Source organism: Vanessa atalanta, chromosome W (assembly GCF_905147765.1).
Source record: "Vanessa atalanta chromosome W, ilVanAtal1.2, whole genome shotgun sequence".
NCBI classification, from domain to species: Eukaryota; Metazoa; Arthropoda; class Insecta; order Lepidoptera; family Nymphalidae; genus Vanessa; species Vanessa atalanta.
Window position 1 is genome coordinate 7,382,488 of NC_061901.1, and position 18,859 is coordinate 7,401,346.

The 18,859-nt window shown below is 36.9% G+C and overlaps 3 protein-coding genes across 3 annotated transcripts; all 3 read left to right on the top strand.

Annotated features, from left to right (window-relative positions):
• Nucleotides 1-690: 690 nt before the first annotated feature.
• LOC125075627 lies at nucleotides 691-7,884 on the top strand. The gene is made up of 7 exons (XM_047687335.1): nucleotides 691-940; nucleotides 2,214-2,375; nucleotides 2,701-2,915; nucleotides 5,235-5,922; nucleotides 6,132-6,229; nucleotides 6,781-6,911; nucleotides 7,446-7,884. The coding sequence occupies exons 1-7, from the start codon at nucleotides 691-693 to the stop codon at nucleotides 7,882-7,884; spliced, it is 1,983 nt and encodes a 660-aa protein (XP_047543291.1).
• Nucleotides 7,885-12,921: 5,037 nt separating this feature from the next.
• Nucleotides 12,922-14,544, top strand: LOC125075628. The gene is made up of 3 exons (XM_047687336.1): nucleotides 12,922-13,324; nucleotides 13,628-14,419; nucleotides 14,521-14,544. The coding sequence occupies exons 1-3, from the start codon at nucleotides 13,229-13,231 to the stop codon at nucleotides 14,542-14,544; spliced, it is 912 nt and encodes a 303-aa protein (XP_047543292.1). The 5' UTR covers nucleotides 12,922-13,228.
• A 2,228-nt stretch (nucleotides 14,545-16,772) lies between these two features.
• On the top strand, nucleotides 16,773-17,992 carry LOC125075686. The gene has a single exon (XM_047687395.1). It carries the CDS (start codon nucleotides 16,841-16,843, stop codon nucleotides 17,978-17,980), a length of 1,140 nt encoding a protein of 379 aa, XP_047543351.1. The 5' UTR covers nucleotides 16,773-16,840; the 3' UTR covers nucleotides 17,981-17,992.
• Nucleotides 17,993-18,859: the final 867 nt, after the last annotated feature.

Below are 18,859 nucleotides of genomic sequence, written 5' to 3' on the forward strand. Positions count from 1 at the left end.
TAAAGAAAATAGTTTACTTAAGTATGCGAAACTTGCTCAACTTTTGGTAATAATAGGAGAAAATGTAGAAGACCTGATGACTGAATTAATTAGAATAGAAAATATGTTAGCTTTTATTCGTGTTTCTAGCACTCACCATTTCATGTTAGATATACATGTTTTAAAATTAATGATAGATAAGTTAACAAAGTTATATAATAAGAATCAAATTATAGACTTAGAATTAAGGGAATACTATAATATTATAGAACCGGGATATTATTATACGGAGAAGCAAATAGTAATAATTTTTAAATTTCCAATAGTTTCCTCGGATATCTATGATCTCTATAAACTTTCCATTGTACCTAATAAAGTCCAAACTGCCCTTATACCTCCATATCCCTTCATAGCAATTAACGAAAAATCGTTCATGTACATAGAGACAGAATGTCCGAAGGTCATAAACTGGTATCCTTGTGAAAAAGAAGTAAATCAACGCATCCGTACAGAACCATTGTTCATGAGGTCCTAAAGGAATACTGTCGTTACACAACCGTAACTCTAGCAAGAGAAGCAATGGAAAAGCTGGATGATCAACATTATGTACTTTCTTTTCCTCATCTTACGAAAGTATAGTTAGTCTGCAATAGAGAAGAATTCACTTCGCTCCAGGGCAGCTACCTAATTACCATCCCTGTGAATTGCCACATGAAAACAGAAGAATTCACCATCATGAACGACAACGATGAAATAAAAGGCCAGCCGCTGAAGTTATTGCAAATAACATCCAGTGCAACCACTCAAGATGTTCAGACTCGTCTCAATCTCAACTCAATAAATCTACAGGAGCTTCACAGTGCTCAAGATAAAATCATTCAAGAGGGAACATTACAACTCGATAAACCACAACTGGATACTCTCTATCATACTACAATTCCCTTATACATCTTCATGTCAAGTACAGGAGCATTTATCATAGCAATGATTTGCTATCGCTACAAATTTGCAAAAAAGAAGAACCTTAGTGAAATAAAAATCTCCACTTCGAAAGATAACGTTAGTGAGCAATTAGATGAAGCTGGAACGTCAGAATCAATCAAGAAGATACCAGCAACATTTTATCTCAATGTTCTAAAATAGTTGCTGATCTGTGGGTGGAGGAGTTACGTACACACACATCAAGAGGACTGATGATGCAGCGATTCCTTCATCGTGAGAACCAAACTAAGTGTAACATTGCAAATGTGATTTTATATTTTAATTATTATATTTTTTCATTCCAATTACTTACATCGAGTAGGTTAGACATGCTATTTAGGAAATAAGTTTTATTGTAATTTATTTTAATTAAATAAGTTTAAATTAGTTTTTGGTTTTTTTTCGACCTTTCGACTGTAGCTAACGTAACTGACGTCACAGTGAAACACAAGCAGATTACCCGCCAACATAAAATATAACAACAAACCAAAGCACAAGCAAATTTCAACCTTATCAAGATATATTATTATAATATATTACATTATATAAGCACAAACTATAATATAGATAAATCAAAAGAGTAAACATCAAAGAATGAAGACAACTTACATTAGAAAACAAATAAGAAGAAAAGTATATACAGTTTAAAATTATCAATTACTTTTTGATGTTTCTCTTGGGTGTTTGAGTTTGGACAATTTTGGTACCTTCTGTATTGGAGAGTGCAGCAGGGCCAGCTAAGGTTGTGGAACCAGCCGTAACAACAGGAGACGAATCTTGGGATGCTGATGAACCAATCAGAGGGCTAAGCTCAGCAGCTGATGTGATATGATGACGGGCTCTATCCGGTCCAATAAAGACAATTTTCCTAGCAACCATAAATGCCGCATGAAGACTGTAGTGTATAAAGAATATTATAATTATAGCATTCAAAGAATTATAAGTTGTTTATGATTTAGTTTGTTTACCAAAGTGTGCAAAGGATCACACTTATTTACAAGTTACCCGCACAGGTGTTCATTATTATCAGTGGGGATAACAGTATAAATCTCAATGAAGTGTCGTAAGCGGGATCAGTATCATTTCTGTTTCAGAGAGAGTAACACTAAAGTATCGTTGATAAATTAAGTACCTAAAGGTGTTCAAGTGAGTATGTGATTTCGATGTAAGTGATGTGAATATATGTGATTATGGATATGTGTATAGAAGTATTAAATATAAAGTTTAATACTTATTGTGTTATTATTCTACAGATAGTCAGAACATTATGAATATCATCTGCGCGTACGCACCCCAAAGTGGATACCGAGAACAAGAAAAGGATGAGTTTTGGGAAGACATGGATGAAGTTATGGTGAACATACCATCGGGGGAGACAAAATTTGTTATGGGTGATTTAACCTTCCGTATACGAGGTGGGGTGTGACATACCCCAGCGGTAAAAAAATCGTTGCAATTTTTAAACGAAAACAACGCGTAAGTTGGTTTTCTCAGTAGCTGTAAATGCTACGTTGCCGCTCCGATCCGTGCAAAGCATTTAGTCCGGCGTCTGCCACAGATCGTGTGACACTTACGTAAAGTGCGCTTGGGTATCACACACCCCACCTTGTACGGCGCGTCAACCAAAAGGTAAGCGTAACTACTTTTATTTTTAATCATTTATATGTTTATTTCGGTGTTTAACGTGATGAAATATTGTTTTCAGGTAATAGTTTAACTAAAACATGTCTGGGTTATCAGATGTAGATATATTACGAGCACTAACAGGAGAAGACGATGATGACATTGAGTCAGAACAAGAATCGGATGGTGATGCAGATCATATCAGTGCTCAAAGCAATACAGATAGTGAAGTGGATGCTGACATACCGTCTTCGGATTCAGACAGTGATAACTTACCACTCTCGAGGTTGCAACAAGCTAGTCATACCGAATATTATAAAGGTAAAGATGGGGTAAAATGGCAAAAAAATCCATACAGGCTTACAGTTCGCACCAGAGCTGAAAATATTATTTATCATCTACCTAGCGTAAAATCAGTTGCGAGAGACAAGAAGTCACCTATTCAGTGTTTTTCTTTATTTATTACTGATGATATGATTGCTGATATCGTGAATTACACCAATGAGAAAATTCGTTTGCAATCTACTAACGACCCTCAAAAATCTGAAACAACACTGACAGAAATGAAGGCACTGTTTGGTTTGCTTTTTCTATCTGGTTTAGCGCGTTCTAGTCGTCAAAATACAATCGACTTATGGGCCACAGACGGTACTGGAATGGATGTGTTTCGAGACACATTATGTAGAAACAGATTTGTTTTCTTACTGAAAAATTTGAGATTTGATAGCGCTGCTACACGAAGTGAGAGAATAATGATAGATCGATTAGCCCCGATCAGAAGTATATTTGAACAATTTGTAAAAAATTCTCAAGATTTTTATATTCCGTATGAAAACCTTACTTTGGATGAAGAACTAGTAGCTTTTAGAGGACGTTGCGGTTTCCGCCAATATATACCATCCAAACCAGCAAAATACGGTCTCAAAATTTATGTTTTGGTGGACAATAAGACCTATTACACCCTAAATATGGAAATATATTGCGGCAAGCAACCTGAGGGTCCTTATGCTATTAGCAATAAACCCTACGACGTAGTTGATCGACTGGTACAATGTGTTCCACAAACTTCACGAAATGTTACTATGGATAATTTTTTCACAAGTTACGAGAGCACTAATCATTTACTGAAAGATCATAAACTAACTGTAACCGGAACCTTACGTGCTAATAAAACTTGTATACCACCTGTATTCAAAACAAATCGTGAATTAAATACTACCAAATTTGGATTCCAAAAAGATATTACAATCTTATCCTATGTACCAAAGCCAGGTAAAATAGTGTATATGATGTCGTCTTTGCATCATGATAAAGAAATCGATGTTGAAACAGGAAGTCAGCAAAAACTAGCTATTATTACATTCTACATTCAGACTAAAAGTGGCGTTGATGTTGTTGATAAATTATCGAGAACTTACGATGTTTCACGTAATTCTAAGCATTGGCCTCTGACGATATTTTTCGCTTCACTCAATCATGCTGGTATAAATAGTATGATTATACACATGTTCAACAATGGCATTGAGAAAAATAAAACTAACTTGAGAGGTAAATTCATTCGGGAATTAGGTTTGTCTTTAATAAGATCCCACCTAGAAACAAGAAGGCAGAACCAAAGACTTCCTAGGGAACTGCGCCAAAGAATTGAAAAGTATTTTCAAAAGCCCCTTGAAAACATACAAGAACCGCCGGCAAAAAGGTCTAATACAATGCAAAGATGCTCACTTTGTCCTAGACATAAAGATAGGAAATCTAGGTACATTTGTAAAAAATGTAATAAGCCTATAAAATAAATCCTATATATGTATGGAACATGCAGATTTTTACTGTCAAGACTGTGGAAACTTAAGTGATTAAGATTTGATTAATTATTGTTTGTTTTTACTAAATTGTTAATGTTTAAAACTAGTTATATTGTAGTCTTATAAATTAAGAAGACTGATTCTAATATTATGTGCCATTTGATTTTAGTCCTCAAGAAAAGATTTAATAGATTATAGTTAGAAGAAAAAGTTAAGTTTTTGTACTTTTATTAATAAAAGTGTATTGTAATGTAAAAATAACAATAGGTTTTACTTAATTCAATTCATTATTAGATACAAAAACATATGTATTATTATTTAACAATCTTAAATATCAATAATGTTAATTTTACTACCTTTCATGTTTGGGGTATATCAAACCCCACCTAGTATAGCATGATGAGATTAGTCACCTCGTATACGGAAGGTTAAATGGTCATGTAGGCGAGACTAGAAATATGTATGAGGAAATCCATGGGGGCTTTAGATATGGTAGTTGGAACAAAGAAGGACAACTTATCCTAGAGTTTGCAGTTAGACATAATATGGTCATTATTAATACCACATACCAGAAAAAAACCTGAACATCTAATAACTTACAAAAGTGGAGGAAAGGCATCACAGATAGATTACATTTTGGCCGATAACCAACTTAAGAAGAATTTCAAAGACTGTAAAGTCATACCAGGAGAGCCACTTACCTCACAACATAGGCTATTTGTGGGAGTGTACAAGTTGCCTAAACCAATCAAACCCAATATAAATAGAACATCTCGAATAAAAAGGAAAGAGCTTTCTGGGCCAAAAGGCCAGTCCCTCATTAATGACCTACATGGCTATCTTACCGAGGATATGAAAAATACTTACGATAACCCCGAAACTATGTGGTCGAACTTTGAAGATAAATGTAAGGGTAGCGCCAGTAACATATTAGGCATATCGAAGGGAGGACTGAGAAACGGAAAAGATCCTTCTTGGTGGGATGACGAAGTCAAATCAAAAATCCTGAACAAAAAGATTTTGTTCAAAAATTGGCAATCTTCGAGTTTCAAAGAAGATCAAGATAAATACAAGGAGGCAAAATCTATCGCAAAGAAATGCGTCGCACAAACTAGGGCCAAGGCAAGAGAAGAGTTTTACAATAGAATTAATAAATTTTTTAAAATAGAAAATGCTAATTCAGAATCTGAATCTGAAGTGGCTAAGTCAAATAAATCTACGGAAGATATAAAGGCAAGTAAATATATTGAAGATAAAGACAAAAAGTTACTTACAAACAATAAAGACATAAATAAAAGATGGTATGAATACTACAAAGACTTAATGAATAAAGAATTTCCTAGTCAAGTCTTGGAACCCCTGGCACCTGTAGAAGGACCAATACAAGCCATAAGCCGAGATGAGATAAAGAATGCTGTGAAGAAAATGAAGAACGGCAAAGTCGTGGGCCCGGACGAAATTCCAGCTGAAGTATGGAAACTACTGCAGCAAGTAGGATTAGAATGGCTTACGAGACTCTTTAACCTTATTCTTGACAGTAAAAAATCCCAAATGCATGGCGACTTAGTCATCTCGTGCCTTTTTACAAAAACAAAGGTGATGTAACAGAATGTGAAAACTACAGGGGTATCAAACTGACATCACACACTCTGAAAATTTGGGAAAAAGTAATACACAATCGAATATACCACCTAACCAGCTTAAGTCTAAATCAATTTGACTTTACCCCTTCAAAATCAACAACAGATGCCATACAGGCCGTTAGAATTGTGATAGAAAAATATAGAGTCAACAAAGAAGATCTGCACCTAATATTTATAGACCTGGAGAAGGCTTTCGATAGGGTACCTCGCAGGCTAGTATGGCAGGCACTGAGAGACCAACACGTACCAGATATCTACGTACAATTATATAATACTCTTTATTGCACTGAGAAATTTTACATGGTAATTTTACTCATGAAATTATTGTTCACAATGGCGGGCTTATTTCTAAAAGAAATTTCTTCCAGCCAACCCACAGCTGTAAGAGATAGTGTTATGTAGCAGGTATAAATAGTGCAACATTAGATACTCTTACTAATAATATATAAAAGAAACAATTTTAATATAATATAATATATATAATATAAAATAATTTTAATATATTATGTATTACGCTTACATAAATATCTATAATATAATAAATACATATATACTAAATTATTATACTTATACTACATGTAAATACACAAATATTATAAATATATCTACTGTAAAAATAAAAAATAAACTAAAAGATAATTGCAAAATTTGTCAAAATTTATGAAAGTAGTGAGAGAAAGTGCTCTTTTACTCTTTTTTTAAAGGGGTTGATGTTTGGACTCTTTTGAATATGTTTTGGGAGACTGTTCCAGAGATTTGCTGCACGTACCGTGAAGGAGTTAAGCAGAAACTTTGTATTACCTCTAGGCACTACTAACTCTGAAGTAATACAGGAACGTCTGGAACGTGTTGGAGGAGGAAGAAGGTTGAAACGGGAGCGAAGGTAAGCAGGAGAATTTGGATCATTAAGAATATTAAAAAGGACTGAAAGGATGTGCATATCACGGCGAAGGCGGATAGGGAGCCATTTAAGTTGATTACGAAATGCAGATATATGGTCATATTTACGTAGGCCGTAAATGAAACGAATAGCCAGGTTTTGAAGACGCTCTAATTTATTAAGTAGCTCCTCAGTCACATCCAAATAGCACACATCAGCGTAGTCGAGGATTGGTAGAAGAAGAGATTGCGCTAGCATAATTTTTGTGCTGAATGGGAGAAAGTATTGGAGACGTTTAAGAGAGTGGTAAGTGTAGTGTATCCGCTTGCTAACATCATTGACTTGGGCTACCCAGGACATATTGCATTCAATAATAAGACCCAGGTTCCTTACTGAATCGCAGTAAGAAATTGGAATCCCGTCATAAAGTAGTTTGGGGACTAGCCCCCAGTCTAGCTTGCTTCTAAGCCTGCTACTGCCTACAATTATAGCTTGTGATTTTTGAAATCTTGTTTATGCTTTCGTGCCTACCCGCAGAAAAAAATTAGTCCAAGATATATACACCAACGCTCGCACTAGAGTCAGAAGTCCTGCAGGGTTAACAGAGGAATTTGAAGTGGGTGTAGGGGTTCATCAAGGCTCTGCCCTAAGCCCGTTGCTATTCAACCTTGTGATGGACTTCATTACGAAACCCATTCAATCTCCATTGCCCTGGAACCTCTTGTACGCAGATGACATTGTCTTAATTGATAGATCAACAGCCGAGCTCCAAACCACCTTGACCGCATGGGCAACTGCCCATGAGACCGCAGGTCTTAAAGTAGGTAGAGCAAAAACTGAACATCTACAATGCCGGTTTAGTGAGAACAGTAACATTATGGAAGCGGCTCCAGAAATGATGTCGTATGTACTGGATTCTCCTCCATCGGTCCAGTCGAGTGATGTCGGCTTCAGTCACCCGAGAGCATGGTACTGATAAGAGTGGTCGTTCAATTAGAAAATGAGAAGGAGTTAGTGCCGAAAAATCATTAGGGTCTGAAGAGAGAGGTGTTAGAGGACGCGAATTTAGAATCGCTTCTATTTGAGTGAGACACGTAGTCATCTCCTCAAATGTGAAATGGTTTAGAGAAAGTAATAATTTTAAATGATGCTTGCATGATTTAACTGCTGCTTCTGCTAAAGAGTTGAAATGAGGACTATAAGCAGGTGTGAAAATGAAATCGATACCCTCTTGTGCTATCTCACATGCAACATTCGATGATTGAATAAATTTCTGTATTTCGTTGGATGCGCCTACGAAATTCGTGCCGTTATCAGATGTTATCGTCCGCGGTTTGCCTCGACGCGCTATGAAACGATGTAGCGCGGCCATATAAGCATCAGTGCTAAGATCAGAGACGAGCTCCAAGTGCACTGCTTTTACTGCTGAGCAAACAAAGATGCACATATAAGATTTTATAAGTTTGCAACCGCGGCCTTTACGATCGGCTATGAATACTGGCCCCGCGTAATCTACATAACAGTTGAGAAATGGAAATTCCAGATTAGTTCGAGCACTAGGTGAATGACCCATTAGAGGCTGTACATTTTGTGCTCTATTTTTGAAACATGTGAGGCATTTATTTACGATAAGTCTAGATAAGTTTCTGCCACCTAGAGGCCAATAACTTTGTCTTATATGTGACAATAATAATTGTGGGCCGGCATGTAAAAGTTTTAAATGTTGCATATGAAATAAAAGTTTGTTGATTAGAAGGAGTTGAAAGCCATCCTAGAACTATGGTAGAGTCACACCAAAAGCTACATCTATGAATGGGTATGGTAAGCGATTCCTGAACCTTAGTACACAGCCTTGCACCTAACAAAGCTCCGCAAAGTTCAAGCCTCGGTATGGTCGTCGGTTTGACAGGCGCTATTCGGTTTCTAGAGACTAGAAGCTGTACATTTGTAGAGCCATTGTCACGCCTTTTCCGATGCATCTGTGAAGACATGAATTTCGTGTTTAATTGAGTCTTGACACAAAACCCATCGTGGTATTTTTAAATTATTTAATGATATCAAAGTGTTTTCAAATGTCGACCAAAGATTTTTAAGCTCGTGTGACATTTCGTCATCCCAATCATATTTATTTATCCAAAGTCTCTGCATAATGATTTTTGCTTGAACGACACAAGGTCCTACTAGACCCAGTGGATCGAATATTTTACTAATTACAGAAAGAACATGACGTTTAGTGATTTTAGTTTTTGGCGTTATATTAATAGTATATGTAAGGGAATCTGCATCACAAACCCAATTAAGACCTAGAGTTTTAGCCTGACAAGAATTCGGATCTTGATCAAAGAAATTTTTTTTACTATTAGTAATATGTCTAAGAATTTCTGGATTATTTGATCTCCATTTACGTAAATTAAATTTAGCTGATGATAGAACCGATTGTACCTTTTTGAAATTTCGATAGTCTCGCTTATGGTATTCCCTCCACTCAAATAGTCGTCTACGTAAAAATCACGACGAATAGCGCTTTAAACACGATAGTCGTCAAGGTTATCAGCTAGACTTGTGAGACACTTTGTAGCTAAATAGGGGGCAGAGGCAGTACCATAAGTGACCGTATTTAATGTGTAGGTTTTAGAGGTTCTGAAGAATTAAAACGAAAAATGATTTTTTGAAGAGGTCGTTGAACTGGATTTAATTCAATCGCCCTATACATTTTTTCAACGTCACCTGAAACCACGTACCTATGCTGACGAAAACGTGTTAAAATTGAAAACAGATCGTCTTGAACTACTGGTCCGACCATCTGTATGTCGTTAAGAGACACGCCCGAACTGGTAGAGGCTGATGCGTCGAATACTACGCGTAGTTTTGTCGTGGTACTAGAATCTCGAATAACTCCATGATGGGGAATAAAATATTGAAATTTAGAGATTTCGGGTACTGAAGTAGAGTGCGAGTTTAAAGTCATATGACCTAAGTTTTCATATTCTCGCATAAATTCAATATAATGCTTTTTAAAAATAGGGTCACGCATAAATCGCCTTTCAAGGGATAAAAACCTATTTTTAGCATGTAAATAAAATTGACCTAAATTACTAGGGTCACCCTTTAAAGGCATGGTGACTACAAATCCACCATCATTGTTACGAACAGTGGTTTGCTTAAAAATTTGCTCACATGCTCTTTCTTCTAGAGAATATGAATGTTTTGAAGAAACGTTGTCAAGCTCCCAGAATTGAGTAAGGTCGGGAGTGACATTAGTGTGATGGCAAAAATGATTAAAAATAGATTTTTGTTTAGATTGGTGGGGAATACTACCTGATACTAGCCATCCGAATCTAGTTTCGTGTAATTTAGGTAAGTTTTTCCCTAAATCTATATAATTTTTACTTAATACCTCCCAGAACACTTCAGCCCCTACCAGGGTATCTACGGCCGACGGAACGTTGAAGTTCGGGTCCGCTAGTTTAAGACCTGAAGGAATAGAGACGTGGTTGATATGTACGAAAGACGACGGTAACAATTTTGTAATTTCAGGCAAGATATGACACTCTATATCTACAGTATAGGCACAGCATAAAGACTCTATTAGGAGGTGACAAGACTGTGTACTAGTAGAAATACGATTATTAATGCCTGTTACCCTGGTGCTAGTACCGCGCCGTAACAAACCCAGTTTCTGGAAGAATGTCTGCGTAACAAAGTTCGCCGTGCTACCGTTGTCCAGCAGTAGACGTGCAGTGTACTTTTTACCCGACGCGCCGATCACGTTCACCAGAGCTGTGGACAGTAATACATGCGCAGAAGTAGCAAGCTGCAAGCAATTGGCCGAAAGTGCAACATTTGACGTAGCAGGGTGCAAAGAAGAAGGCAATGAATTGACAGCTTTGAAGTCATTCGAATTTAAATGCAAAAGCGTATTATGTTTTATTTTACAATATTTGCAATGTGATAGTTTGCATTGCTTAGCAGAATGGCCTAACCGTAAGCAATTAAGACAAACATTATAATCATTTGCCTTTTGTATGCGACTTTCAATAGATAAACTTCGAAATGAATCACATTTGTATAAAGCATGTGCTTGGGAGCAAAGCGGACATTTATTAAAATTATTATTAGATTTTTTAGGTATTTGAGTAGTTTTATTTGGAATAAATTTATTTGAATGATTATTATTTAAAGCAACAATAATATTATTATGAGAAAGATTAATATTTGATTCGACGGATTCCAACCAATCTGCCTTTTTGTTTAAAAAGGAACAAAATTGTGCTAGAGTGGGATCATCTTTTAAAGTATTGTTTCTACGTTCTTCCCAATCCCGACTAGATTTTAAATCTAATTTTTTAGACATTATATAAATGAGTAAAGTATCCCAATATTGAGTGGGCTGATTTAATGTTGTTAATGCCCTAATATTTTTATTAATCGTATCAACTAGATTTCTAATTAAAACACTAGACTCATTTGTTATTGACTCGACATCAAAAAGGGCCTGTATGTGGTTATTGACGAGAATGCGATTATTATTGTATCGTTCGCATAAAAGATCCCATGCAATATTGTAATGATCCCCTTTAAAATCAATATTTTTAATAATTAAAGCTGCATTACCCTGGAGTGAAGCTCGAAGGTAATGGAATTTATTGATATCATTAATGGTAGTATTATTGTGAATTAAAGATGTAAAAGTATCGCGAAATTCTAGCCAGCATTGATAGGTCCCGTCGAAATGCGGTAAATCTATTTTAGGCAAACGAATAAAATTCCTTGAATTGGAAATATGTGCACCTGAGTCAGCATCTTTGAAGCCCGCCTCAGATCCAGCACTGTTGGACGAAGCACCGAGCAGGCTGCGCGTGAGTGCCACCAGATTGAAATACTGACGGTCGAAGTCCTCACGCTCAGTAAACGTAGACTCGGCATCCTCGGAAAGTAGTTCAATCGTATTCTGCAGGTCATCAAATTCATTATATAAATTTTCAAATTTACGAAAACGTTCCATGAGGTCAAGACGTTGTAACTCTGATAATTCGGGACTGCTTTTTATTAACATTAAATAATTATTAAATATTGTTAATTTAGACTTTATTGAACTACGTTTTTTAATAAGGGTTTTTAAATTATCAGACATCTTAAAAGTTTTTATGTTGCAATGTGAAACAAAAAAAGAGTAATAAAAAAATAAAATCAAACAAAGGAATCGTAATGAATGGATATAAAAAATGCAGCACCTGTTTGTGTAGACGAAAGGGTTCTATTCAAAGCGATAAGACTTGACCGGTTTAAAGGTTAACACGTGTCAAGTGCGTGCGTACTTTTTATTATAAAACAATTAAATAATGCATCAATGAAGTAATTAAGCAATATATTACTTGATTAACTAGAAGATGAAAATTGATTATGGAGAAATATTTAAAAAATAAAAATTTCGGCTAAAAGAAGTTTTCAATAGGGAAAGTTGGAAATAAGTAATTGGATGGACTCACTCAAATACAGAATTATACTCCCTGACATCAGCTTCTTAAGACGACGAAGGCTGCCACGTAGATGACGGAGACGACTTCTTGTCCTTTGTCCTTGGGCGCGGTCAATGTACACCACGCGACGTCAACGACCGTTGCGTTGCAATTCGCGGCATAAGAACCAGATGAACGTATCTACAAAAAAATCAAAAAAAGTTTTATTTCATAAAACGGTTCACAATATAGTCCTTAATGAATTGCCAAAACGAGGTAACGGTAAAGTCAATATTTATCAAATTCCAAAAAAACTAAATAGCTTCAGAATAATTTTCAATGGAACCAGAAAAACGTATTATGAATACCATTTAAATAGTTCTAATTATCTTCTTACCTCTTTAGAGCTATAGGAACGTATTTCTAAAAACAATGTTTTTATGATTAGAATATAGTTCGTTTGGCAATATTATACGAACCATAAGAACGTAAAAGCTTATACGTTGTTTTGGTCATTACAAAATTTTGTAATGATGCTTATTTTAAAGAACCAGAGTAACATTTGTGTATTTACGTTGTATTGGCACAAACGTTTTTGTTAGATAAATAATACAATCAATGGCCAAAACGATGTATTACGATTTACGTTTTTGTGGCAGTACTATTTTGTTCGATTAGTATTATAGTCCATTGACAAAATATAAACTTACGTTAATTTGGCATTTAAAAGTTGATGTAAGGTCTCAACGAGTAGAAACACGCAGTGCGGGGAGCCCCCTGATTTGAAGTTAGGACACTACTTTTTTTGCTTTTACTTCGTAATAGTGATTTTAAGTAACAATAATACTGTGATTCAATAAAATGAAGAAAAACAATAGAAACTGGAAGATTTTAGAATCGTTGAAACGAAGAGAACCATCTCAGGTTCGCGACGAATTCCATCAGATTTTTGAACAGGTGAGTTATCTATCTATATTATACCTATATTTTAGTGTTGACTTTTATTAATTTGCATTAAGCGTGCTGTAAGGGTTCGATTCCTAAGTACGTAAGGTTAGTGTAAAAGAGTTTGAACCCGAATAATACTAATAATAATATTGTATTATTTTTATTATAAAATGTATGTAATTTACGATTTAAATTTATTAATATTATATAATCAAACCATTTTACTCATTAGAATCAATATTAAGTACCTATACCTACAGCAATGATATTATTTTTTTTAAAGTTAAATATTTTTGTATCGTTTTGTCTCAGGAACCAACTCATTCAATCGAAACCATTTGCAATGCTGCCGTTGAAGAAATCAACAATTGCTTAAGCCCTTGTCCTCAACCATCCTTTAGTAGATTAACGACAACATTAGAAAATGATTCTCTCTCTGTTTTTGACGAGCTTGGACCGTCACCCACAAAATTATTGACATTGGAAAATGTGTCACTTATTGATTTAAATGATGATTTGTATTTATCACATTCGAGCAATGGTGGCGAGCCTGCGCCAGATGAATGTATATTGTCATCAAGTGATTTTTCAATTTCAGAAACAAGAAATAATGTTCAAATAAATGACATTATGACCCAAAACATTCCTCATTCTAGTAATACTCTTGATACAAACATAGAAACGAATACTACCGATATTGCTGGGGTTCAGTCTGTCATACCTGGTCTTCAAAATCGGAAACGCCAGCGCCGAGGTCAAGCGGAGCCCGAGGAATGGAAGAAGAATTTGAGAAAAAACAGAAGACAAAAAGGTGAACCTTACCTCTCCAGTAAAGGTGTATTAAAACCAGGAAAATTATTGGGTGAATCGAAGTGTATGGGGACGTGTCGAGAAAAATGTACGACCAGATTTAGTGAAGAAGAGCGGCTGGAAATCTTTTCATCTTTTTGGAACATTGATAATATAAATCAGAAGAGGCAATATATTGTAGGCTTAGTTAATCGAATACCTACACAAACAAAACGAACTGCTAATTTAGATAGTAAAAGGAAAATGACAAATAAATATTTTCTAAAAAAAAGTGGAGCCACAGAAAAGGAAAAGGTATGTCAAAAATTTTTTTTAGCAACATTGAGTGTCTCAGAAACATTTGTGAGATTTTGTTTCAAAAAATTGACTGAAACTAATGTTGTTGACGCTGATAGACGGGGAAAACACGTGCCTCATAATAAAAAGTCTGAAGATACCAGGCAGTTCATACGAGATCATATTATTTTTTTTTTTTTTTTTTTTTTTTTTTTTTTTTTTTTTTTTTTTTTTTTTTTTATGTCATAAGGTGGCAAACGAGCAGGAGGCTCACCTGATGGAAAGTGACTACCACCGCCCATGGACATCTGCAACACCGGGGGGCTTGCAGGTGCGTTGCCGGCCTTTCAGGAAAGAGTACGCTCTTTTCTTGAAGGTTCCCAAGTCGTATCGGTTCGGAAAAACCGCCGGCGAAAGCTGGTTCCACAGAGTGGTTGTGCGAGGCAGAAAATGTCTTAAAAATCGCGCTGTTGTGGATTTTCGGACATCTAGGTGGTGCGGGTAATATTTGGAATTTTGACGAGATGTCCGAAGGTGAAATTCAGCAGCCGGGATTAATTCGAACAATTCCTCGGAACATTCCCCGTGATAAATTCTGTAGAAGATGCAGAGCGATCCAACATCTCTACGCAAAGCCAAAGGATCAAGCAGATCGGAAAGGGCTTGATCGCCGATAATTCGAGCCGCTCTACGTTGGATACGGTCAAATGGAAGGAGCTGGTACTGGGGAGCACCCGCCCAGAGGTGAGAGCAGTATTCCATGTGAGGCCGAATTTGCGCCTTGTATAGTCTTAGACGATGGGCCGACGTGAAATACTGTCTTGCCTTGCTGAGCACACCAAGCTTTTTTGATGCCAATTTGGCTTTGCCTTCCAACTGACCGCGGAACTGAACGAGACTCGAAACATCAACGCCAAGTATTCCGATACTAGCTGTAGCGGCTAACGGAATGTTCTCGAATCGTGGAGATACGACAAATGGTGTTTTTTTAGCAGTTAACGCGCAAACTTGCGTCTTTTTGGGGTTGAAGTGAACTAGGTTTAGCCGACCCCAGTTCGAGACTTTGTTTAACGAAGACTCGATTTCAGATACAAGTTTGTTCCGGTTTTCTTCGACGTTTTCCCGAGAAATATTAGCACGGCCGGTGTATGAGGTGTCTACGGTGCTGTCGTCTGCATAGCAATGAATGTTACTGATTTGCAACAAGTCATTGATATGCAGAAGAAACAGAGTGGGTGATAGAACGCAGCCTTGTGGAACACCAGCATTGACGAATTTTAAGTCAGAGCATGCACCGTCGACAACGACCTTGATGCTCCGATCTGCCAAAAAACTGGTAATCCAATTGCATAATTTCCCGGGAAGCCCATAGGAAGGAAGCTTCGAAAGAAGCGCTTTGTGCCACACGCGATCGAAGGCCTTCGCTATGTCCAGACTGGCTGCTAATGCCTCCCCTTTGCTCTCAACTGCTTCCGCCCATCTATGAGTAAGGTAAACTAGAAGATCACCGGCTGAGCGACCCCGACGGAAACCGTACTGGCGGTCGCTAATCAGCTGGTACTCCTCTAGGTACCGCAGGAGCTGGCAGTTTATAATGGACTCCATTACCTTGGAGAACAAGGAGGTGATGGCTATAGGCCTATAATTGGACGGGTCTGAGCGGTTGCCCTTTTTAGGGATCGGATGCACCAAAGCAGTCTTCCAGGAGTTCGGGACGACGCCGAATGCATAGGATTGCCGGAAAAGACGCGTTAAGACCGGCGCCAACTCGGGAGCACAAGTCCGTAGCACGATTGGAGGGATGCCATCGGGTCCACTCGACTTATGAATATCCAAGGAAAGAAGTGCTTTACGAACAGCACTTTGCCGGAATTTAACCTCCGGCATCGTGGTATCACACCGCGGGATTATTGGTGGTGACTTTCCTCGGTCATCCAGAGTCGAGTTCGCTGCGAAGAGAGAGCCTAAAAGATCAGCCTTCTCCTTCGCTGTATGGGCCAATGACTCACCGTCCTTGTGCAGAGATGGTAAGGAAGGCTGACAGAAATTCCCTAAGACAGCCTTGGCGAGAGACCAGAACGCACGTGTTCCTGAAGGGAGGCGCACCAGTCTCTCGCCAATTCTGCCAATGTACTCCGTCTTCGCCTTAGCAATCACGTTTTTGAAGGACCTAGAGGCAGAGTTATATTCCTTTCTGATTGCGCTGGTATTTACATCACGAGACGCTGATGCGTTAGCCCAGTCTTGGTAGCGTTCCCATTTTCTGCGTGAAGCCGTTTTGCAGAAACGACCAAACCAGGGCTGGGACTTGCCACCGATGGGGACCGCAGAATACGGAATGAATAGTTCCATATTAAATCATTTCCCCGAATGCCAGCACACTATTCCCGAAAAGATACAAAAAAAGAGTTCATAGACCAAGATTTGAATGTAGTCAAGATGTACGAGCTTTATATAAGTAAATGTTGTAAAGAGCAAAGAGAACCTGTTGACATAGCTTATTACCGTATGGTTTTTAATAAAGAATTTAATATTGGTTTCTATAGACAACGAAAAGATTTGTGTGATAAATGTTTTACTTTCCAACATTCAAACGCAGAAGAAAAAGAGAAGCAGAAAGAAGAGTACGAAAAACATATAAAAAGAAAAGTTACTGCACGCCGACATCGTGATGAAGCAAAAATATTAGCACAATCTGGTGATATACATTTCGTTGAATATGACTTGGAAGCCATTTGTAATTGCCCTTCATCATCATCTAAGCTAATTTATTACAAACGGCGAATTGCAATTTACAACTTTACTATGCTGGATTTTGACACAGAAAAGCGTAACGTTTTCTGTTATTGCTGGCACGAAGGTATTGGAAAAAAAGGGGCTGTTGAAATCGGGTCATGTTTGTTGAAATATCTGAAAACCAAAGCTGATGGTAAACCAATTGTATTTATGTCAGATACATGTGCGAGCCAATGTCGTAATGTATATATATCAGCACTGCTACTGTACTGCGTTGAAGCTTTCAATATACCAGAGATTAACCAAAAGTATTTTGAACCTGGGCACAGTCAAATGGAAGCAGATAACATCCATGCAACTATTGAACTGGCTAAGAAGAATATACCTTTATTTCATCCATCTGGATTTTATACAATTATAAGAAAAGCTTCTCGAAAAAATCCATATGACGTCCATGAAATGGGAACAGAAGACTTCGTAGACATTAAATACCTAAAAACTATATTAGTTAAGAATGCTAAAGTGGACAGTGATGGCAATGCTGTCAACTGGTTAAAAATAAGATGGCTGCAATATCGTAAAGAAGACAATAAACATATATATTTTAAATATGATCTGGAGGATGATGATTTTAAAATGATTAAAATTATCAGAAGAGGCAAAAGACTACCTGTGGAACAAATCGTGTTGAAAAATGCATATGACAAACCCTTACCCATTTCTAGTGAAAAGTATGACGATTTACAAGACTTATGCAGACAAGGCATTATTCCAACGCAATACCATGATTTTTATAAAGGGTTTTCAGTTGGAACTCCAACAACAGATGATGAAGATAATTAATATTTTACTAAACTCTGATATGCTGATTACAGGTTTTATTATTTAAATTGTACTATTTTATTTCAGTAGTAAATAAATATTATTGATTTATTGCCTATTTAATTACTCATTTTATCACTACAATGACGTAGACATAATATAACTTAACTTCACAAATAACGTATTTAAGTTTGATAGCAACATAAGTTTGAAAATAATTAAGGGCCACAATAACGTATGTCAACCGAATTTTAAATATATATATATTGCGTCTATGTAAACATATATAAAGAAATAATTACTATTTTTTTTAAAGCTCTAATAGTATGGCTATACATAGAAAAAATGTGTTTTTCCCATACTAGTATTTTATCTGTATTAAAAAGCTGGTAAAGTGTAAATAGCGGAATTTTCACAGTATTTTTGATTTCCTGTAAAATTGAGAAAATGTAGATACGTCGATCTGACTCTTACACCGCGAATTGTAATGCGACGGAAGTATGCAGGTTTTTCGGTTCGAAGGACCAGAAAATGAAGGAGCCCTAACGGGACTTCGGTGTAATAAAACTTGGACTGTATTATAATAATTTATTCGCGTATTAAAACTGCACGCAAGGACGATAAAGTGTCCGCCTAGTTGGCTGTCGCTCGCTGAGTGACCGGTGAATCGCGGCGCACGCGCAACGGGCCGCGAGCCCGCGCCCCGTGCCCCGCGCCTCTCTCGTCGTCGGCATATGTGAAGCGCCGACAAATATGAATATGTATATTAAATTTCAATAAAAGTTCAAGAGCAAAATTTTGTGCTGTGCATTATAAACAAGTACGCATAATAAACAAGTTAACTTCTTTCATGCGTACTCTGGGCTTACCAGTCTTGGTGGTCGCAGGTTGTGAGCTAGC